This window comes from Phalaenopsis equestris, unplaced genomic scaffold (genome assembly GCF_001263595.1).
Source record: "Phalaenopsis equestris unplaced genomic scaffold, ASM126359v1 Scaffold000135, whole genome shotgun sequence".
Taxonomy (NCBI): Eukaryota; Viridiplantae; Streptophyta; class Magnoliopsida; order Asparagales; family Orchidaceae; genus Phalaenopsis; species Phalaenopsis equestris.
Window position 1 is genome coordinate 623,730 of NW_018164577.1, and position 22,862 is coordinate 646,591.

Genomic DNA, 22,862 nt, shown 5'->3' on the forward strand with positions numbered 1-22,862 from the left:
CTGAACCGGGTGGGGTTGGTTCAGCCCCAAGCCCCAAAGTCACTTGGATACGCATAAGACACATCTAGGACATGCTATTTTCCTTAGTAAATTAGTAATATAAAAGTGTGATCAAAACGCCAAATGTCAATAATAAAAAATCATCTTACAATTAACTATAATATCACAAGATCCCATAAAGAATTTATAAATCAATAAAAGAAAAACTAACATCAGTTAAATCATATAAATATTTAAATATGTCATAAAATGTGCTAACTTATGAATACTACACTAGCATTAATCATTAGATATGATTTTATCAATATCAATATTGCATTATTTACACAAAATCCCCAAAACTAAAAAAAAAGGAAAATAATCTCTAAAACAACTGCAAAAATAATGAGCAAATTGATGTACCATTAATTAGACCTCTCACAATCACAATCAACATTATAGCTAACATGAATGTTCTCTTCAAAAGCAAGTTTACCAACATCAATGAAAAACATTGCTTGCTCTAAGAAAAAACATAATTCGCACTCATCATGTGTACAGGCTATGTCAAGGAGTGCTTTAGCCATGTTTGGATCTAATTTTGAAATAATATAAAAATAATTTAAAACTGAATTTTGATGTATCACACATATGTTGGGTGCGTTAGAGTTGTGTCCGTTTTGTAACGCATGTACATGCTAGATATGATGATGACATTGACGGCCTTTCAGAGTGACTGTGCTTTATATCATCTAATTTGTATCTGAATATGTTAGTATTATATAACTAGCAATTGGTTAAATTTGAAAATTAGAAAGATAAAACTTTTTCCCTTTTGGGTAAATGTGACCTAGTATGACAGAGTGGAAAATGGCAGCAATATAAGAAGAAATTCCAAATTAGTAAAACCTGACTTTAAAAAGTATAGTGCAAATGGTCTAGATCCATATGTCCAATAAAGGCATGTGGCTCACAAACAAGAAGGCTTCTTGCCCCAACTTTAAGCTCTCAAGCATAAATTCTTAAATGATAGATTTTTGTTCCTGATTCCTAAAAATAGCTTTTATATGTAAGGCATCAACAGAAACCCTTAATGAAGTCACAATTTGCTCAAACATTATGTGGTAATATTTGCTTTAACTTGTCTGGTTATTTCATAATAAAAAACTAACAAAAGTCAGTTTACAACTTTTAAAGAAGAAAAATTTCAGTCTTTCATGAATACCACACTATTACACGGCGTTGTGATGACGGTAGCTCATACACCAAATATAATGGAGCCACAGATTATTGATGCAACTACATACTATATATACTATTGAATTAAAAAAAACGGCATATAAGTATTTTTGATATATGATTTCGATGGCCATTATTACCCTTCTAGCACCAGCAAGAGCACAAAATATCGAAAGAATGCCTGTCCCACAGCCAACATCCATTACAACCTACAAAAATAACCCAAAAAACAGCATACCCAAGCTTCAAATTTGAGCATAACATTTCAAGTAAAAGAGCAAGAGGAAAATTTCTTACTTTTCCTGAAATTAAATTTTGATGTCGCAGGATTGCATTCCTGTAAGTTTCAGTCCTCACATGATCCTAAACAATATTAATAAAATTAGACAGCAGCAGTTATTCACACCATTAAATAGCCAGTCTTGAGTCCATATAGATAAAATCATGATCAAGATAAATGAATCAATATAGATATAACTAAGTTGCAGATACTTTCATGCTACACCCAGTAACTGTCCTATATCAATTCCATCTATAATGCATGAATAACGTAGAAAATACATAGTTCTTGAAGTTTACATCATGCTAATGGTGCCTCTAGTTTACAAGGCCGAAGTTGTTGCTTAGATGAGTGGTTGTTCACGGGTGCAGTGGGTCCATAATGGGAGAAATTATTACGTACGGAGCACGTACGCAGCACTACGTGCGTACTTCAGTAATATGCCGCCATGGAGATTATTGAAGTGGAATCACTGAGGTAATTGGGGGTTATTGAAGCATTAATTCTAATAACCTCCTAATAACCTCTGTTGTTACACTCTCAATAACCTCCCAATAAACATCTGCAGTTACACTCCACAATAACTTCATAATAACACCTCAATAACCCCTCAATAATCTCCGCTCCCTGCATAACCCTCTAATAATCTCTGCCCCCTGCATAAGGCCCGCAATAATCTCACAATAACACCCCAATAACCCCTTAATAATTTTTGCGGTTTCACTTAAATAATCTCCACGTAGCGACATATTACTGGAAGTCCGCACGCAGAGCTGCGTAAATGGTCTGTATGGAATAATTTCTTCCATAATGTGCCACCAAATTTCATTAGCTTAATGTGGTACCATTTAGATGCGCTATAGAAATTATAGACGCAGATTGTCTCCTGCGGTTGACTAAGAATGCAAAAGCAGTAAATGTCAACTTTGCTCCACTGTTCGAGTGCTTATATACTACACAAACTCTCAAAAATCTTCTAATTTAAAATTGAGCGATGCCTAACATGGAGACTCTCGCGCAAAAAAAATGCATAATGATATGTGATAGGGGAGGTTAAACGTAAAATGGAGACTCCTCTGTTCGTGTGCGGGAGGGTAAGGTAGAGAGTAGAAGAGAAGGACCTTGATCATTTCCTCGTGGATGCCGATTTGGGAATAAGACTGGAAGTAAGCATCATCGAACTCCTTCCATCTGGGAGAGGATGCCCATTCAACTGGATACTGTTGCGCGTGGGATGAAGAAGAGGATGAAGAGAAATTATCATGCGAAATCCGAAAAGAGCCATGGCGGCCGCCGGTGCCCCTCCTCCGCCGGTACCGCGGCGCCTTTTCCGTCCTTTGCGTCGCGTATCCGTTGCCGGGGTAGGCTGGGAAACCCGGATGCATCGCAAGGAGAAGGATGCAGACAATGAAGCCTTTGCTATGGCAAATGAATGGAAGAAACCAGGAAAATAAAACGAGGGTTTTGGGGTTTTGCGAAAGAGAGATGAAAGGACGTTTGGTGGGAATGGGTGATAAATATTTTGAATAAGCTTTTGATAAATCCCATTAAATTAAGAAAAGATTTGGGGCATTTACATAAATACCACCCAATTCCTATGAATTTAAAATATATAACAACATCAATTATACTTTTCACATTTTTGCACCCAATCTTTCACATCACACCAAAAATATCATTATTTTAATTTCTATGAAGTTAAATACACATTACAAGATGATATATATGTATAAAATTAAAGCTTAAGTGTTATATATATAAATAGATAAGAATTGCGTGATATACATGTAAATCTTTCAAAAAAAATTGTCCTTATATATAATTTTTAATAATATAATGTGAAATACATCTTTTCATATATAAATAAGATGGTATGTATTCGAAAATTAAAATCTAAATATTATATATATATATATATATATATATACACACACACATACACGTATGAATTGAGTGGTATGTATGTAAATCTTTATAAAAATCAGACATTATTTATAATTTATTTTTTGAGAAAATATATTTAACTGTTTAACTCTAATCTTTAAGTTCAAATTTATTTCAATTTCACTTTAGGCCCTATGTATGCTTAGTGCATATTGAAGTTGATAGTGAAAAAAATTAGTCCAACGAACTCAAAAAAGTTTAATGAAAATGTTGCAAATAAATATTTTCATAAATTTAAAATACTCCACAAATTTACTTTTTAATAGAAATAATAAAAAATAATACTTTCAATGAAATGAACCAAACCATTTGCTGTCCAGCAATATTTGCGATGAGAAGGAAAGAAATATTATTCTAAGGTAATTTATAAATGATGTTAGCACTATTTACATATTTACCTACTTTTAAGTGGTTATAAAAAGGTAATATTTTATTTATTTAATCATTTTTTGGGGGGCTCAAGTGAAATATTTGAATAAATCAACATTTAAACTATAAGATATGCATTTGAATGAAGAAATTTTGTGACATTTCCCATAACTTGGCTATAGATAAATATGTTAATACAAAATTTGATGAAGCATCATTTATGAAGCTGATAATTGGTTTTGCCAACATAACAGCAGTCATTAGAACCACAATAATAAAATTATGAAAATGCTAATGAAGATTTTTGCAACAATTATTAATTGCATCAACTAATAAAAAAAAGGGATAATTACAAACATACCACTTGAAACAATGCTATTTACAGAACTAACACGTAGATGGTGTTTTTGAACAACCCAATCAATACATTTATGTGTGCCACGATCAGATCATTGAGAATTATGAATTTGGATCACAATAGGCTAAATTTATTAAATTAAAGAGCTGAGTTAAAAAAAAAAAAACTAAACAATCAATAGCTCAAAGGTATGTAGACAGGTTGCCAACAATGCAGCAAATGTGAAGAACAATAAACCTAAATCAACAGAAATTAATAGAGCATAACAAACCTCAAAAATTTCAGATTTTATTGGGAGCTGTCATCTTAATGTTGAGTCATAACCAAAAATATGAATAAAATTCCGGCATTTATAATGAAATCTCTTCAGTCCTGGCATTTGAATCTGCCTGTCGTCTCAAAGTTTCATCCTGAAACATCAAAGCAGTCTAAAATAAAAATTTGAGGAAGATTTACATATATACCACCAACCAGTTCCTATGTATTTATACATCTAGCACCTAAACTTTAATTTTTACATACATACCAACTTACCTATGAAACAAAAGAAGCATTACACTTTTTAAAATTTAAAATGGTGGTATTTTTTATGTGATATGTGCAAGATGAGGGGTTGGTATAAATGTAAAAAAAAAAAAATTTAGGCATTAGATATGTAAAAACATATGGAAATTGGCTGGCATGCATGTTTATACCCAAGTTAAGAGAACTTTTTACGACAACCAGGCCTATTAGAGAGTGTTGTAGCTGTAAGAAAGCTGATGTTGTACAGTAATTTCACAACAAAACATGATTTTCAGAATCATGGTGACGTGTTGGCACCAATGGAGCTGCTTACCTTGATACATACATAGATGTAGTGAACTTCGACGTTTGAGCCGATAAGTGCGGTGATCGAAGTGCCATCTTTGATTAATGGCAGAGGTTTAGTTAGCTCCCAGGTCCTCTGCTCTGGATTCTTCTCCACCCTATCTGCACAACCAGTAGGCAGTAACAAATAAGGGGCATTTACAAACATGCCACCCAATTCTTATGTATTTACATATCAACACCTAAAACTTCTACTTTTTACCACGTAAAAAAATAATACGATTTTTTAACTTTTAAGAAGTGAAATATACCTTTTCATGCATAGGTAAGGAGGCATACATATAAAAATTGAAGTTTAGGTGTTAGATATGTAAAGACATAGGAATTAAGCGATCTGTCGGTCAATCTTCCATAAGGAAATTATCACTACAGTTCGATTCAGTAAAGATCTCAACAGAAGTATGTTTCTCTGTTTCAGAATAGTTTAAGAAGCAGAATATAGTTCGTTAACAACTATTTATTATCCTATACAGCTAGAAATTTATCATTAAAGGAAAAGGAAAAGCTCTAAAAAACAACCATATATCTGTTCAGCCAAGAATCAAGCAGGAGCTTGAGTGCATCACAGGAGAGTATAATCTGCATGGGGCTGCAACCGAGCCGAGTTGAGTCGAGTATGTCATGGATTGAATTTGGCTTGGTCGAATCATAAATTATTCATATTCAATTCGACCTCGAGCCGAGCTTTCATAAATATGTTCATGCTTGGTTTGCTTAAATTTTTTTATGATCATATTTGATTTGTAGATAGCTTATTTATATTAATTGAATAGGCTAAAAATTTGAATGAGTGCTTAATTATTCATATAAAATTAAATTTTTTTTAATTAATTTGCATGTAAAAATAATAAATAAACTAAAAAGTCAAATAAGTATTTGACATTTTATATTACGTAATTAGAAAATAATTTTATAAATATCATAAATAAGCAATTAAATAAATTTTAAATGTGCATCTAACTAGTTTATACTATGTATATAAAATAATATATAAGTTAAAAGTAAGCTTTATTACAATTAAAGAGCTTAAATAAGGGCTAACAAACTAGCTTATTGAAATAAAAAAATAATAATAAATGCATATGATTTATATGCATATTGATAATCAATTATAATATATTACGATTAAATATATAATAAATAAATTATAGTTAATAAAATTTTCTTTGAATAATATATCATAAAAGTAAACAACATTTAAAAAGTTACTTATTGAACAACAAATAAATTTGTTTGTGAACATTAATAAATGAGTTGAACTATGTTTAAATTTGGTTCATTTAACTTTGAGTTAAAAAAAAAAATATTTAAACTTGTTTATTTACTAAATTTGAACCAACATGATCGGGTATTAATCATGCCGAATTCAAGTTGTACACCAAGTGCCACTCTGCGGTTTGGTGCACACCTACAAGGGTGCGGTTTGGCTGGTGTTTTCTCTGCGCAGAAACAAATGGTGAAAAGTTCAATGGTAGGCACAAATCGAGTATGATACATCCAAAACACAATGGGTCACATTGCGGATAGGCAACCCACACAAATCTACCTTAAGTCATTGTCAGAATATTTTCTTGGTGCTCTTGAAGACATAAGTTATCAAAATACAAGTCCCAAGCATATGTTGTAATACAGTCTGTTAATCTTTTGAAATTATACATCCACATCATCATCAAGATTACACAATTCCAAGAAGTTGTGCCAGCTTAATGATTGCTACAACTTCTATTAGGTATAAACCTTAAATCAACCCCTACTCTTTCTCATTAAAACTTGAGACCCATAATAACAGATTTTTTTTTGTGTGCGTTGATAAATATATGCTTGGTTGAATTCGAACCAGATAAAAATTGTTCAATCTGCGTAAGATGATTCCATCCAATTTCTTACCAAGTAATCTGGATTGATAAGGTCATTTCTCGACCAGAAGAGCATTAAGATCAAAGTAAGGTCCAAAAGTAAAGTGATGCTTAAAATATAAGTAGCACTTTCCAAATTGAATCAAAACCAACAAGACTATATGAAGTTGAGGTAGTGTTAAGTGATACTTAAAATATTAGCAACACTTTCCAATTATTTGAAATGTGAATAAACCGTCAAAAGGTCCTCGACCTCTTATTACATCTCTCTCTCTCTCTCTCTCTCTCTCTCTCTCTCTGTGTGGCTCCTCTCCCCTCCCCTCTCTCTCTCTTTCTCTCTTTCTATATGGAGTGTAGCATGAGATTTCAAGCTTATCTTTGTCGGTCAACTTTTTGCTTTCGAAAAATATTTTTATAGTTTTGAAAAGTAGATGATTTAATTTAACCTAAAAGGTATATAATTTTATGAAAATAGTGTATTTTAATTTTTTAAAAAAATGAGACCGGCTGTATCTCATTTGCCCAATAATTTGTATAATCGTGCCCGGTTGCACAAATGATACACCTTCTCGAAAGATACGAGGTTTGTGACATCCATTTGGTCTGCGAACCTTTTATATGTGACCGACAAATTCCCTTGTTTAATACAAAGATTAAATATGATTTATTTTACCTGAGTTCCAAGTTCCCTATAGAGACAAACCTCTATAGTTAATTACATCCCAAGTGACGGGAATCACTTGAGAAAACTCTCGATAATGATTAGTGGTTCTAGTCTTCAAGAATTCAAAGTTTAGGTTTTCAAGGTAATACGTAGAAAAACAAGTGGAAATGACTCAAGTAAGAACATTACTTTCAGGAGTCCAAAGGAAGTAAAAGGTAGGGGATGTCACAGATTCTGAGGGGAATCCTCAGTGACCTACCAAACTATCATACTGTGTGACTGTGTTTTAGAGAGAATTTTATTTGAATGTTGAATCCTGTCAATTTTATTATTTGGGACTTACATTTGCATAATAACTGATTATGCAGATAGCCCGCAAAGATAAGAGGTTTTACGTCATTATAGATGACAACCTCGGAACCTAACGCGAGTTAAGGCTTACGTTGCACAACCTAAAATAGGGTGAGGTTTTACGTCGCTTTAGGCGAGCTACCTCAAAATCATATAGTTGTTTAAACTAGGAAAGTTTAGTTGGTGTAGACTCGTTTTGCTGTTGTAGAACGGCGACCACCTCCACCTGTAGTCCGCTCCAAACTCCTTGCCGTGCTGCACACGAAGTTGCTCCGAGTTTCTCGTCGCAATAATAGTCCTATGTCTAAAGTTCAAACAGTTTTACCAGGTGTGTTCAATTTCTCAGTTTGGTTGTCATTGGGGGGGTTAAAGTTGGTTAGAGCGATACCAGTTAGGATCCCACGGTTCCCTCGTTCCGGTATTACTATTTTCTTTTGAACTTACTTAGTTTAAACAAATTGTGAAACCCATTTAAACCGGGGAGATCTCGTTAGCAACTGTGGGTTACCTCCTCCGAGAGAATCCCGTAAGTTCAAAAGAACGTATTATGTTTTGTTTTTTTTTCTTTTGAAAATGTTGTTTAATTTTGAAAAATTGTTTTGTTTTGAAAGTGAGATTGTATTCAGTACCTGCATAACGTGTTAGAGCAAGAGTAATTGCAATAAATAAACAACAACAAATAAAATGTACATGCATACGTGGCGTATCTGCTGCTGCAATTCCTGTTGCATGTTTAACTCACAAAGCACAATATAATTTGCAGAGAATTTAAAAAAATTGCAGAGAAAAGATGAAAACCGTAAACAATAGAATAAGTTGTAGCAACAGCTAGGAACTCCAAACAGGCGATCCTAAGGTTTTCTACAACTCTTGACTACACCTAGCGAGCTAGTATGGTGTAACTATGACCTCCTACGGTTCCGGTAAATAACTAGCAAGTGTGTACGGTGATCCTACGACTTCAGACAGCAACTAGGAATTTTGAATAATGTCTGTATGAGTTCCTATGAACCCAAACAACAATGGGCAGCACCTATGCGGCTTCCTACGAACCCGAACAGAGGTGGGCAGCAACTAGATGGCTTCCTATGAACCTAAATTGTGGTAGACATCTCCTACGTGGCTTCCTACGAACTCAAATCGTGGTGGACAGCTCCTAGGTGGCTTCCTACAGACCCAAACGGTGGTGGACAGCTACTAGGCGGCTTCCTACGAAGTCAAATAGTGATGGACAGCTACTAGCTGGCTTCCTACGAACCCAAATAGTGGTAGACAACAACTACACGGTTTCCTATGACACTGGGAAGCAAATAAAAGCATTGGATCACGGTCCTACAGCTCTTACAGCTCGGACAGCAATTAGAAGCGTTGGACAGTGATCTTACATCTTCCTACGACATTGGGCAGCAACTAGAAGCATTTGACAACACCCTACAGCGCTTCCTACAACACTGGGCAGCAATTAGCACTCCAAATCATTAATTTCAGCACATCGCGGCACACCAAATCATTAATTTCAGCACATCGCAACACTCAAAATCATTAATTTCAGCACATCGCAGCACTCCTACAGCACTCTACAGTGATTGACAACTTCAAATAGCATTTAAATGGAACACAAAATCCTCCAAAACAATGATAAACCATCCCGAAACGGTAAATTAAAAGACCCAGAAAACTGCAGCGAAACATCCTCCAAACCATCTCAAAACAGGTGTTTTAAATCACTTCAAAACAGCTAACATATATTTTAAATAGCTGAAAATAATTTCGGCAAGCTATGAGGCGTCTCCCAATCACTTCTAGAAGCACCATCCTTCGTTTGATTAGTTGAAAATTTCAACTCATAGCCAAAATTATTGGCATACGAATAAATAAGCCTCCTGTAATATTTATATAAATGTCATGGAAGCTTTAAGAGCAATGTGGTGCCTAGGTATTCCCATTTTCTCCCAACTACACTTTTAACCCCAAAAATAACAAGCATTGATGCATGGAAATTCTCCAAACAGCATACCGACAAGCTTGATTTTCTTTATAGAATAGCTCTTTCAGATTCAACAGATGATGGGAATTAAAATAAATAAAAAATACGAACAACGAGCCTAAGAGTAAAACCTTGCTTACCGTGGCTCAGAGCAGAAAGGGGATGTATGGTGAGGGAAGAGACGCAACTTGGAGAGAATTGAACCGGGAGACTTGTCGTGCCGTGGAAAGACGAGCGGGTGGGCTCTGGTTTCACGAGAGAGGGAAGCAGGAGGATCGGCTCGATGCTGAGGAGAGCGGGACAGCAGAGGAGGGCAGTCGAACGCAGCTTTTCGGTGTAGTGCAGATAAGAGAGCGAAGCTGAATTTGTCGAGCGAGGAAGGAGATGACGGAAGCGAGGAAGGAGATGACGGAAGCGAGGAAGGAGATGACGGAATCGAGCAAACCAGGGAAGAAGAAGGCGAGTGAGATGACGAAGGCTCTGTTAGCAGAGGAGGCGCGGCTTCGTCGTGTTGGAGACAAAATCGAACAGAGAGAGTGGAGGATGAGACTTCGATGCGTGCGGCAGAGAGGGGAAAAAGGCGAGTCGCAGAGGAGCATACGGGAGACGGGATCGAGCTCTGGGGCTTCGGTGCGGGAGACGGGAGAGAGCAAGCGGCGGTCTTCGGCGTAAGGAGGAGGCGAGCGGGCGAGCGGGCGTTCGGGGTCGAGCGGAGCAGGTTTTGAATGAAGTTTCTGTCAAGCGGAGAGGGAGTCTCCAGTCGAGTGCGAGCAGGGAGGCCGGAGGAGCAGGCGTTCAGGAAAGGCAGAGGAGGAAGACTACGAAGGAAGGAGCGATCCCTTCCTTTTAGAATTGAAGCGGGGTCAATAGTCGTTACTTTGGCGGGAAAATTAATGAATTCCAAATATAGGGGGAGATTAAATGGAAAACATTAAGACCTGAACAAATTTTAATTAAGACAGAATTTAAATAATCCATTTGAATTTTGAAATTTGAATTTCAAATTCAGGTAAGCTGGTGCCTAGCCCGTGTTCAGCCCAAGTCCATCCTAAATCGAACCCGAGTCGAATCTGGGCTGAGCCCGGGCCCGCGCACCGCTAATAAGGTGCATCGATATCCGTGCTAGACGCTCGCGCGCGAAACCATAACAATATGGGTGTCCCTTCTAGCTAAAGTCGACGTCACGGACGCGTCGGCGCGGTCCGTTTCGTCATCCGGGGTCGTTCGGACGAGTTTGCAGACGGACGAGTCAATTTAAGCTAAAATTGTGTGGGGTGCGATGCGTGCGCAAAACGTGGCGTTATCGAGTGTTCGGGTCGCAAAGGGGTTCCCTAGGGGCTGCTCCTATTAATATAAGAACTCGACTCGAGTTTCATGCGTCGATCCTAATCAACTCAACGGAATGCTAAGGATTTGGGACCGCCCATGCGAAACACGAAGGAGTGACGAGGTGGCTCGAATTTTCTAAATTGTGTGGGTTCCGTACTAGTATTCTAGGAGGGTTAAACAAGAGAAGCTTAAAGCTACACCCTAGGCTCTAAAAAGAGAAGTGAAGACCTTATCAGAAAATGAGGTCAACAATCTTGCACAGGACATTTTGGAGAACAACATCAAACAATATTATCTTAAGTCTACCCCTTTGACCCTGATCCTTCAACCTTAATTCTGTTGGCATATTTAGGTGTATTTTCTGCTTTTCATCATGCATGTTCAAATCACCAATGTCTAATTTTCACCATCTTATCTTCAATATGTACTATGATCACATATTTTTAATATGAATGCTTCCAGATCAAAATTTACGAGTTCTTTCACTCTTAACGTCCTCATTTATATCATACAAAACTTTACTACAATAATTTTTTAATGGCCAACACTTGATCCAAACAATATCTTTGACAAATGGTTGTCCATTTCATTAACTACATTAAGCATATCAGATCATGAATTAACAGTATATGAAAAAGGATACATACTGCGACCTTTGCTATGATAACCAGTATAATAATAATGACAATTACCTATTATATGCAAGTTTATGGTCCAAAATTGTAGCTCCTTCAACAAATGCAACCGATAACTTGGCTCTCCATAAGTAATCTGCATTAGTAGAAAAAATATAAGATGAAATTAAAGTATAAGCAGTTTTTTTGTCACCAATAACCGGTAAACATAATTTTCAGTAACATTTTGGATCTGAATACTTAAGAAAAGAATAGATATACCAGGATATAGACACCATTGTTTTTTAGGATCCTGATATATAAAAAGAGAAGAACAATTACTACAAAAATGATAATATGATTTCAGTAATCATTGAATAAAAAGAAATTACAAATCTGACTACAGCATATTATCACGTCACCTGCCAACCTCCTCCAACATCTTAATTGCATTAAGATGTGCATTCTGGCCACACTATATGCATAGAAGACAATAAGTGTAATAATTAATAATGTTAACACGATAAAAATAAGTTTCGGCCTAGTTCTTGCCCACCCACCATGAGAGAGTCCAGTGTTCCTGAATATAAAGGATAGCATTAGAAGAAATACTACAAGAATCACAAAGTTTTAAAGATATTCTGCAGCGAATCATGATAAATGAAAAGGAAAGGGAACAGTAAACAACATGTAATAATAATGAAATCCAAAGATGTTTACTATAAAATGGCGCAATACCTTTATCAATAACAGCATCGAAAGAACCAGATTCAAACACACTCATATCCCGCACATCCATTTTAATATCTGTACTAGTGTGAGAAGGAAAATATGCACAAGAGTGCTGCAAAATTAAATTTATACAAAGAGAAAAGTATGCACATGAATTTCGCAAAATTAAACTGATTCAAATAGAAAAATTATGTTAAAAAACACTACAAAAACTGATAGATATCTGGATACACTTCAGCTCTGCTTTCCCCTCAAATTTCTTTTGCATAGCCTCAACCACCACAGATGATATATCAATGTTTACAACATCCAAGTAGCCGTCAGAGACCAAATCTTCTCCTAGTGCTGTTTTTGGGATGATATAAGCATTTAACAATATAAAACTAAAGTTAAATTATATTTAGAAAAAAAAAATTGCATTTTATGAATTATGAAGTATCATTATGAGAAAGTGGGATGTAAGCCTTATCTTTAATCATAGTCTCTGCCGAAGATTAAGGTGAAATCCATAGGTAATTTGGATCAGAAAAAAGATGGAGATCAATAATTAGTTATATGCAAGAAGCGATCAGTTAAGCCTTTGTTTGGATAAGTGGTAGAGGCAAGGCATTAAAAGAATAATGATTTCAAAACTGTCTTTCTTTGCAACAAAAATTTTACTTTCATTCGAATTTCATTGCTAGTCAAATGGAACAAGCATGCGCATAACAATATGTATATGAAGTAAAAATTTTGTGCAAAGAAGATCGATATACTATGAACTTAGACTCAATTCTCATATGCTAGTTTCATTCAAACAGAAATCCTTGATTTAGTACAGCACAAAAAAGAAATGCACCAAGAGAGCATAGAAGACACAAATTTAGTTGCCACGATTTCGATGTTTATTTCAGTGTCCTAAGCAGTTTTTTGGTTGGAAAATTTAGTGAATATTTGAACAAAGAATCTTGCGTGCTTAATTCCTATGTTTCTCTAATTTTAGAATAAATCTTGGATTTAGAAAAGCTCGGGGGAAGTAAAGTTAAGAGACGGCGCCACTTCTCCTCAAAGCGTAGCCTCTTTTCCTTCATTTAAATCTAAGCATTAAAGTTTGCAAAAAATTCTCCATCATCAATTTGATAAATCTGCATAGAACCTATTGTAACGAGTCGACCTTTGTGACTTTCGAGTGTTAACATTCGCATTTTGCTTGACAATGTATGCCAATTTGTATCCACTTAATTTTTTTTCTTTTTGGAAATCCAAGTTTAGTTTTCTTTTATAGCCATTTTCATTGTACTTGGAAGTGCATAACAATTTGCATCCAATAATTTATTTTCCTCTATCACCTCCCAAGATTGATTTTTTTTAGGGTCCTCTTTTCTTTAATCATGACTTATTTTTTTCATTCTTCATTCTCAAGTGTTTCTTGGCATCTATTGTTTCAATTAGAAAGCCATTATGTGATAGGGAAATATTAGAGAGAACTATTAAATGTTGACTGCATTTTTGGGTTCGTTTTCTTAGAAGAATATGCAAACATATATCATTCTCATTTTGAGTCACAAAGATAAAGTCCACAACATCGTTGCAATGTTGGTTGATCTTGAAGGGATTTTAATGGTTGAACATGCTTCAGTTAGAGGTGGATTCTTTCCTCCTCGAGTAAACTTTTAATAATGGTTTAGGTAAAGGCACTATTAGGGCAACATCTTACAATTGGCCAAAACTATTCAAAGAGGGAATCTAAGCTATTTGGGGCTGTTTGGGTAGGTGTTGGGAACCCAACGTATAAAAAATTATAATTTTCTTTATCCCACGGCTTCCCTTAAAAGCAACGTTGGCTATAGAATCCATGGTTTTCAGCAAAGTCAACACCTCATAAGATAAATTATTTACTAGATCTTGATTATCGGATAGCCAAAAACACTCATACCTTTTTAGAGTCAAGTAGTATCCAAGAAAGATGCAGTTTAGGGCTCTAGGATCAAGCTTAGTATTTTGATGATTTTGATCTATATGAAAGTAGGTGATGCTCCCAAAGGTTCTCAGTGTGTAGTGAATGTTTTACGTAAGAGAAAAAAGTGTTAGGGATTTTGATAGGTGTTTTATTTTTTAATATTCAACTAGGACTGTGGTTTATTAAAAAGGTGTTATTTAAGGCTGCCTCCACCCAATAAAATTCTAAAATTCTCATTCAAAGGATAGAGGCATAGCAATTTCAAGCAGGTCAAAAATTTTTCTTTCTACTGCCCCATTTTATTGTAGAGTCTTTGTATAAAGGATAATCAATAGGTAATGCAATTCTATTGGAGAAGAAAAGTATAAGGTCAAAATAAAATATTTATAGCCATTTCAAACACAATATGTTTAATTTTAGTTTAGAATTAGATAAGAGTCATTTTATAAAATAAAAAAAAGGATTGTACTCGCCTCATATTTATATTTTCTTAAGAATAACTAGGCAGTATGTGAGTAATATCTATGAAAGAAATAAATCATTTGGCCCCATTCGTATAAGCAATAAGAGATGGACATCATGCATTAGTATAAGATTAGGGAGAAACATGAAGGCGTTTGAATAGCTTAATTAATAAGATGCTTTATGGTATTTGGTAATTTGACATACCTCACATTGAAATTTATCAATTTTAATTTTATTGAATGAAGTAAGAAAAACATTTATTGTAGTACAATAAATGATTGGTGTCTCATCCAACTATGATGGAGCCAAATGTATGCGCTCATTACATTTAAATTTTCATATAAGATTAAGGGATGTGATTACTATTAATACTAATCAAGATTGTAGAGCCCTTGCTCTTTAGCATCCCCAATCTTCTTCCTCTTGGTTCAATTCTCAAATTAAAAAAAAAATGAATGGATATCATGGATGGTTTTGGAATGTAGAGCATACATGATAATGAAAGTAAATGTGTCAATTCTATGCATCCATTAATAGCAATAGTAGCTAGAATTCCATCAGCATCTTGGTTTCCTGGAAAAGATCAATAAAAAGAAAATTCAGCTGAAGAGTTTGACATGTAGTATGCTGCTACCTAGTTGATTATCACGCTTTTATCAAATGCATTTGAGATATCGAGTAGGATACTTACCTAATTGATCTATAGAGCATCTATCTATTGGTTTGTCAATTTTTATCACGAAGGTATTGAGTTTTTCTAGTTCTTCTCATTCTAGACCTTCCAATTACATAAATGTTGTCTTTTCCCCCCATAGAAATAGTGTTGGCTTGATGGTGCCTCAACTGATGTTGACATCGAAACTTGTTTTTGTTGTATAAGGGCTTTATTTAGAATTTACATCAAGAATTTTGTATGTCATGCTTTTTCTACAATAATTACAATTTACAAAACATGCCTTCTAAATTATCGGACATCAGCAGGCATGGTTTGGGGTTGTATGACTTAATTTTAAAGACAAAGGTGGCGTCAGCAAACTTTTGAGTATATTTGCTTCATTATATACCCATTATCTTTGGCCATGGTTTAAAAAACGCATATTCTATTCAATCTTGATGTCATGAATTTCCATATTCATGACATGATTGAGGAATCTTCTACAGTTGAGCTGTAAAATCAAAGCCACCATCAATCAGTATATAGCCAATAAGAAATCCTAGCTTTTCTTGTCTCTGGAGAAAATTTCCCATAATTTGGGACCAAACAAGACAACAACCATACAGTTTGAATAAAGGTTGCAAGTTTTGATACTCATCCATTCTAGATTGAAATATGGTTGATCAATGCCCTCTGATAGCATGTATTCTTCTTAGGTTTAACTTTTTCTCTCATTTTATCAGTTAGAGAGTTGATTGTTGGTTTCCTGTTGTGGGCATACTACTAAAGATGGGTTGTTTGCCTATTATTGAAGACAAGTTTAGTGAGGTTGAGACAAATGATGGAAGAAGACTAAAGGTGCATTTTGGGTAGTTGCAGCTGTGAAACTGTTGTAAGAAAGCTGTTATCAGAAAGTTGTGTTTCTGTTTGAAAAATATAATTGTATTTCTGTTGTGTTGTAGTTGTTTACGAACAAAAAATAGAAATGCCCTTATGTGCAGTTGTATGAAAAATATATAGAAACAGTTAAAATGGTTAAAACAGTTAAACAAAAAAATCTTATGAAAATACACATTACAATAAACATTAAGAGTTTACACTACACATGAAGCATAACTAAATAAAATCTAACATACACCATTATTTCACTCATTAATTAATGTATTTGTAATCATTTATCACAACTCAATAGTCTCCCCAACATCTTCCCCATCATGTGTACAAGTTTCGCCTATATCACAATCAGTTTGTGATGTTAATTGTCCTAAGCAATATTCATATGCTTCAAGAGGGACGTAACTGATTTGTATCTACACTATTGAAATCAATATAAGTGCGTGATGGATGCCAACAAATGTAATTGTAGAGAGATTGTAGCAGTCACAATCTTCATTTGCTTGCTGAAAGGTTATATAGGCATATCTCGTAGAATGATATTTTTTTCAAACCTCAAAAGGTCTTCTCAATAACACCACATAAAGAACAGTGATGTTTGTTAAACATCTCCTTGTTAACCTCATTTTGAGGTCATTACTCTTTTCCTTCTGATCCTAGGATCTAGCTCTAGGGATTCCTATTGACTATCTTAAAAAATTAGTATTGGAATCCATCCTCTTAGAAATTTCAGTCACTTCCTATTTCTCTTGTGATGTCTCGCATTGATGATGTCAAAACCATCGTCGTACTATCATCTGGAGACCCAAAGAGAAGTTCTCAATAGGATCTCAAGCCCTAGGAAACCTCTTCAGGACTTTATCATCACACACACACAAAATGCATAAAATTCACTAAGTTGCACAAGATCGGACTAGAATTGAGCTTAAGGATTGGTGAAAATGCGAACTTCTCTGGACAACCTCCAATGACGAAATGAACTGCGTCAGCGCATCCGATACACCAATTTTAGCAAGAAAAGACACTCATATTGCTATAATTTCTGACACGAGCAAATTGCACGTAAATCGATGAATTCGTCAAAACGACCTCCGACGACGAAACGAACCACGCCAACGCGTCCGGAACGTTAGAATTACCTAAAAAGGACATCTATTTTGTTATGTTGTGATGCGTGAATAAAGGATACAAATCAAATATTATTTTGGAAATATTAAATATTTTTATATTTATATTATTGATTATAATTATAATTTTTATCCATAAGCCCTATTTGACCCTTACCCACACGTGGCTTTCCTCCAGTCGCACGATTTTTTTTCCTGCCTCGACCAAGAGCCTCTCGGGCGTGTCGTAGCTCACGCGATCAGCCGCACCCGAGCCGACTGATCGAGGCCATGGCCGCCGAGCCAGTCTTCCTCTCCCACATCTCCTCGGTCACACATGACATTCCTCTTCCCTCACACGCGACATTCCGTTGTCATTCGCGCACGCGGCTTGCCTTCTCGAGCTCTGCTAGAGAGAGCAGCTTTCCAACGGTGAAACTCCACCTGGACGACTCTTCCTCTGCCCTAGGCTGCATTTCCTCCTCCCTAAATGCATTTTCTCTTCTCCCTTTACCTGATTCGACCACTAGTGAGGCTGGTAGGTGGTTGTCTCTCTCTCTATCTCTGCCTATAAAAAAGCTTACCAGAGCACTGTTTGGGTTGTTGAAAATTTTTTTGAGAGGAGGAGAGGCTCTGTCAAAATTCCCTCTTGGCTAGGTTCTTGTGCGCTGGGAGTTTGAAGTATTCGTTGGTTACTGTTTCTCGAAGCTTTTAGGAAGAGAGGCTCTGCTGAAGTTCTTTCTCGGCTAAGTCCTTGTGTTATGGGTGTTTGGAAGCTTGGTGCCCTTTTTCTGTGTGTTTTTTTTTAGAAAATCTCAAGCAAGGTACTTCTTCCTTTTCTTCTCTATTCTGCTGCCCTGTTAGACACATGTTGGAAATATTAAAATATGGAATGCATACATGAGGCTTTGTTTTGTCTTAACTGGTATTTCGTAATGACATTGATATCAAAGATTGGGTCTTTAATACTTTTATTATTTAGAAGTTCTATGCGCTGATTAGTTGAAATAACATTTTAGGGAAAGCATGTTTAGATCCATTGTCACATGCAAATCTTCTTCTTACACTTCTATTATTTCTATACATGTAAGTTGAAAGCTATAGCCTTCTTTCTTTTCTCCTTGCTGAATCAATTTATTGTTAAAGGAAGAAAGATTTTTAGGGGAAAGGATTGCTTGCATTTCTTTTTCTGCTCGAAATACATGGGAAAGGCATGGATATGAACTCTGAAATGTTATTTGCTCATCTAGAATTCATGTTGAAAATAAAATGTTGTGTTTTTTATTATTGTTATTTCTGTCTAAATAAATGCTGGAAACTCTACCCGTTTCGACTCATTCGATGGGCTTAGTTTTGACTTCTTCTGGATTAAATGTTAGCTGGAAATTTTTTTCTTTGTTTTTTTTTCCATATGGATAGGCTCGGTTTTTACACTGTTAGGTTGGAATTATAGCTGAAAGATGTTTCTACGTTTTGGCCCATTTGATGAACTCAGTTTTTTTGTTCTTTTGAAATGAATGAATGTTGGAAATTATTCTCTGTTTTCCGATTTTGTTGGATTCGTTTTTTTTATCTTTTTGGAATGGATTCATGCTGGAAACATTTTCTTTGTTCTCCCATTTGGTTGGGTTCGGTTCTAGCTCTTTTGGAATTGAATTATAGCTGGAGTTATTCTTTTTTGTTTTGCCCCTGTGCTGGGCTCGGTTTTCCCCTGTGCTGGGCTCGGTTTTCCCCTTTGGTGGGCTCGGTTTGCCCCCTTTGCTGGGCTCGGTTTGCCCTTTTGGTGGGCACGGTTTGGCTTCTTTTGGGTTTGTGTTTTGGTTGGAATCCCTTTATGTTTTAGCCCTTTGGTGGGCTCGGTTTGCCCCTTTGCTGGGCACGATTTGTTTGAAAGCTCTTCTTTAACATCTCTCCTGAGATTTTTATTAGTAATCAAGTTTGTCATCCAAAAATTCATGATTTCAATATCTACTTCTATGTATACTTCTAAATATTAACTTCTATGTGGGAATGTTTGATATAAATGAATCAATTCACTATCATGTCGTGCTCAATAAAATGGTTTCAATCTAGATAGTTTATGTGAGTTTGTCCATTCACTATTTTATGTATATCAAAAGAATACAATGGTGATATTTGTGGTGACTTTCCATTTGCTGTGAAGCTGGTTTGGTGTCTTTTTTTTTTTTTGTCTGCTGCCCCTACTCATGAGCATCCTAATTGGTTTCTTTTTGTCTTGTTTGGCTGTTCTCTACTGCCCCTGGCCGTGAGCCTTCACCTGTAGCTCTTTTATGTTGAATGTGGTTGGTTTGGGGCTTGATTTTCTCCTCACTGCCCCTGGCCGTGAGACTTACTGTGGTGGTTCCTTGGTTTGTGCAATGGTTGGTTCGGGTGCCCCTGGCCGTGAGGCTTTCCCTTTGCTATGAAGTTGTCCCTTTTCTTGGCCTTGCCCATGAGCCCCTATTCTCTTTCTTGCTTTTACCGGTGAGCCTGTTGAGGATTATTTAGGTTCATTTTGCCCCGGCCAATTTTCTAAATTAGTGTTACATTTATACAATTGTGAAAAAGCTTATAACAAGGGGTGGAATTGAATGGATTCGATATTGGCCTAGTTTGTGAAGATTTAGAAAATTACCCCTTATGGATTATTCTCCTTTATTTTGTGAAATATGAAAGGCTTTTATAGCTTTATTTTGGGGAATCATGAAGTTGATATAAGTTGGATTTATGAAAGAATTTGAAAGCTTATGAAATTGTTGTTTGGAAAAAGTGTTTGGAGATTCAACATTAAAGATTGGAGAACATAAATACTGTATTTGAGTTCAGACTTGGATGTGTGAGTACATATAGGTGGTGGACCCATGGGTACAGTTATTACATTAGTTTTATGCCCGTTTTGACCTGTTCGAAACAAAATTTGGAGAGGATACCCTTCTTGGGTTGATCCAATTATAAAAAAAATTGAGAAAATGATATCCTCTGGATTGATTCAAGGATCTTGAGCTCTCTTTTTCAGATCTTTTTGTCACAATTTTGAGGGTTGCTTCACCCTTTATCCTTTCGGTCTTTTAGGTGGATTAATTATTCTTTTCTCTCATTCCCATTTTTATTCTTTTTTTTTCTTGCTTATTGGTTCGGTTTTCTGTGTTTATTTCTGATACATAAGTGCTCATATATAGCATTTTGCTATATATGAAACCTATATAAGCATTTTGCTATATATGAAACCATCAAGTAAGGTCGCAAGTAGGTCGGTTTTGTTTTGAGGCTTAGGACAATGATGACAAAGGCACGCCGGTGGTAGAGCAGAATGATATTCTATCCTACGATATCATGACCCAATCCTGGGACCTGATAAACTATAGGATGATACTATCATTCACTGACACAAGACTAGCAGGAGACCCGTACCTTCTTAGGTTGTTGGCGGTCCTACACCCGACAGCGTGATCTACTCGTGGACAATTATACTTTTCAAAAATATGATAAGAACAGATACAATATTTATAAAAATATTTTCACTACGAAATTGATATAACTTCATTTTTGTATGCCCAAAATCCATGTGCGTGCTAAAATATAAATTTTAAATGTGTAACAATTTGGTTGTCCACTTGTTGGTTATCAGTACCGGGCTAAGAAGTACCCTCCTAAGTTTAGTAGGACACACTTCTAGTTGAATGACGAGCTCTATACATCCGGGTGACCGATAGTAGTCTTCGACGTCCCTCGAGTACAAATATATTATAATTGAGCGAAATATATATATATTTAAGCCTAGCCCCGACCCGAGTGCTTGCAATCCCCTCTTTTCGGATTTTTCATATGTTTTATTGAATTTTTTGGGAAAAGCACTCGTGGTCCCTTTTTCCGGGATCTTCTCGAGATTTTGATATTTTTTTAGAATTGTCTTTGTCGATTTTTTCTGAATTTTCCACCGTGGGTCATTTGTCGATTTTCTCGAGCTTTTCAGGAAATGTTTCTTTTGTTTATACAATAAATATTAGCCCGCTTAAAGGAGCAACAGGCCTGCCAAATACAGATTTGATTTACATTACAATATTTTACTTCACAGCATGTTATACTGTTCTTCTTATTTACTGTACTTTCTACTGTTCATTTTCTTTTATGCTGCATGTTTTATTGTTTTGTTACACACTATTTTTGTTACACACTATACCTACCATAGTGTAGGAAAACTCAATGATTACATGTACCCTTTAAAACTAATATCAAACCCGAAGGTGCTACGACGAGGAGCTTGGAGCAAATATTGTGGGCAGCACGACGAGGACACTCAGAAGAGCAATGTCAAAACAAATTCATATTACTAATCACTTTCCTTAGTTTAAATAACAACCCATAGGATTTCGAGATGGTTTGTCTAGCGCAGCGTAAAACCTCACATATCACCTTTAGGCTTTTGCATAACCCTGTCGTGCAATTATAAATCATAACACTTTAGGATTCCGAGGTTGTTGTATGATACGTTGTAAATCCTCTTATCTTTTTAGGTCATTTGCACGATTGAATATCGTGTGAATATAAGTCCTAAATTCTAAACAAATTGTAGGAATAAACATTGAATAACATCATTTCAAAGACATAAAGTCAAATAATGAGATAGTTGTGAAATCACCAGGGTTTTCCCTGAATTTGTGATATCCCCTACTCTTCATTCATTTGGATTTCTTAAAATAGTTGTTCCTATTTGAGCCACTCCCATTTGATTTTTCAACGTCCAATCGTGGAAACTTGAACTTTGAAATATTAAAAGCAAAACCACTGATCTTAATCGAGAGTTTTCTTAAGTGACCATGGTCATTTAAGATGTAATTAACTATAGGGGTTTGCCACTATAGGGAACTTGAAACTCAGGTAAAATAAACTCTATCTAATCTTTATATTAGGTAGGGAAACTTGTTGGTCTCATATAAAAATATTTCGCAGACCAAATGGATGTCACAAATTCTTTAGTTTAGGTGATTGAGCCTACTATAGGTGTTATGTTTATTCTTCGGGAATTGTGTATTATTTGTGGTATTGTACTCAGTCATCCAAACTATTAAAAAATGTGAGACTTGTTTGGTCTCATCTCTTTTCAAAATTAAAAAATATATATATTACTTTCAAAAAAATCAAAATCACATATTTATATTTATACTAATTTCATATCTATAAAATTATCTCTTATCCAAAACCAAAATTAAAAAATTAAAACGACCGACACT

At 35.5% G+C, this 22,862-nt stretch overlaps 2 protein-coding genes across 4 annotated transcripts in view; both read right to left on the reverse strand.

The window, feature by feature from the left end:
- LOC110021582 (probable protein arginine N-methyltransferase 6) overlaps nt 1-2,992 on the reverse strand; it is a 32,748-nt gene extending 29,756 nt beyond the window's left edge. Inside the window, exons 1-3 of the mRNA XM_020720133.1 lie at nt 2,620-2,992; nt 1,516-1,581; nt 1,359-1,427 (exon numbers count right to left, since the gene is read on the reverse strand). Coding sequence (XP_020575792.1) covers nt 1,359-1,427; nt 1,516-1,581; nt 2,620-2,883 — 399 coding nt within the window. The 5' untranslated portion in view covers nt 2,884-2,992. The remainder of the gene's footprint in view (nt 1-1,358; nt 1,428-1,515; nt 1,582-2,619) is intronic.
- Nucleotides 2,993-4,265: 1,273 nt separating this feature from the next.
- LOC110021583 (methyltransferase-like protein 13) overlaps nt 4,266-22,862 on the reverse strand; it is a 32,042-nt gene continuing 13,445 nt past the window's right edge. Inside the window, exons 2-10 of one of the 3 annotated variants that reach the window (XM_020720136.1) lie at nt 15,469-15,549; nt 12,804-12,917; nt 12,579-12,647; nt 12,401-12,420; nt 12,263-12,315; nt 12,123-12,153; nt 11,919-11,997; nt 5,020-5,141; nt 4,266-4,579 (exon numbers count right to left, since the gene is read on the reverse strand). In XM_020720136.1, coding sequence (XP_020575795.1) covers nt 4,520-4,579; nt 5,020-5,141; nt 11,919-11,997; nt 12,123-12,153; nt 12,263-12,315; nt 12,401-12,420; nt 12,579-12,647; nt 12,804-12,917; nt 15,469-15,549 — 629 coding nt within the window. In that variant the 3' untranslated portion in view covers nt 4,266-4,519. Of the gene's footprint in view, nt 4,580-5,007; nt 5,142-11,918; nt 11,998-12,122; nt 12,154-12,262; nt 12,316-12,400; nt 12,421-12,578; nt 12,648-12,803; nt 12,918-15,468; nt 15,550-22,862 lie in introns of all 3 variants that reach the window. The other 2 variants (XM_020720135.1, XM_020720137.1) reach the window with 2 other exon arrangements.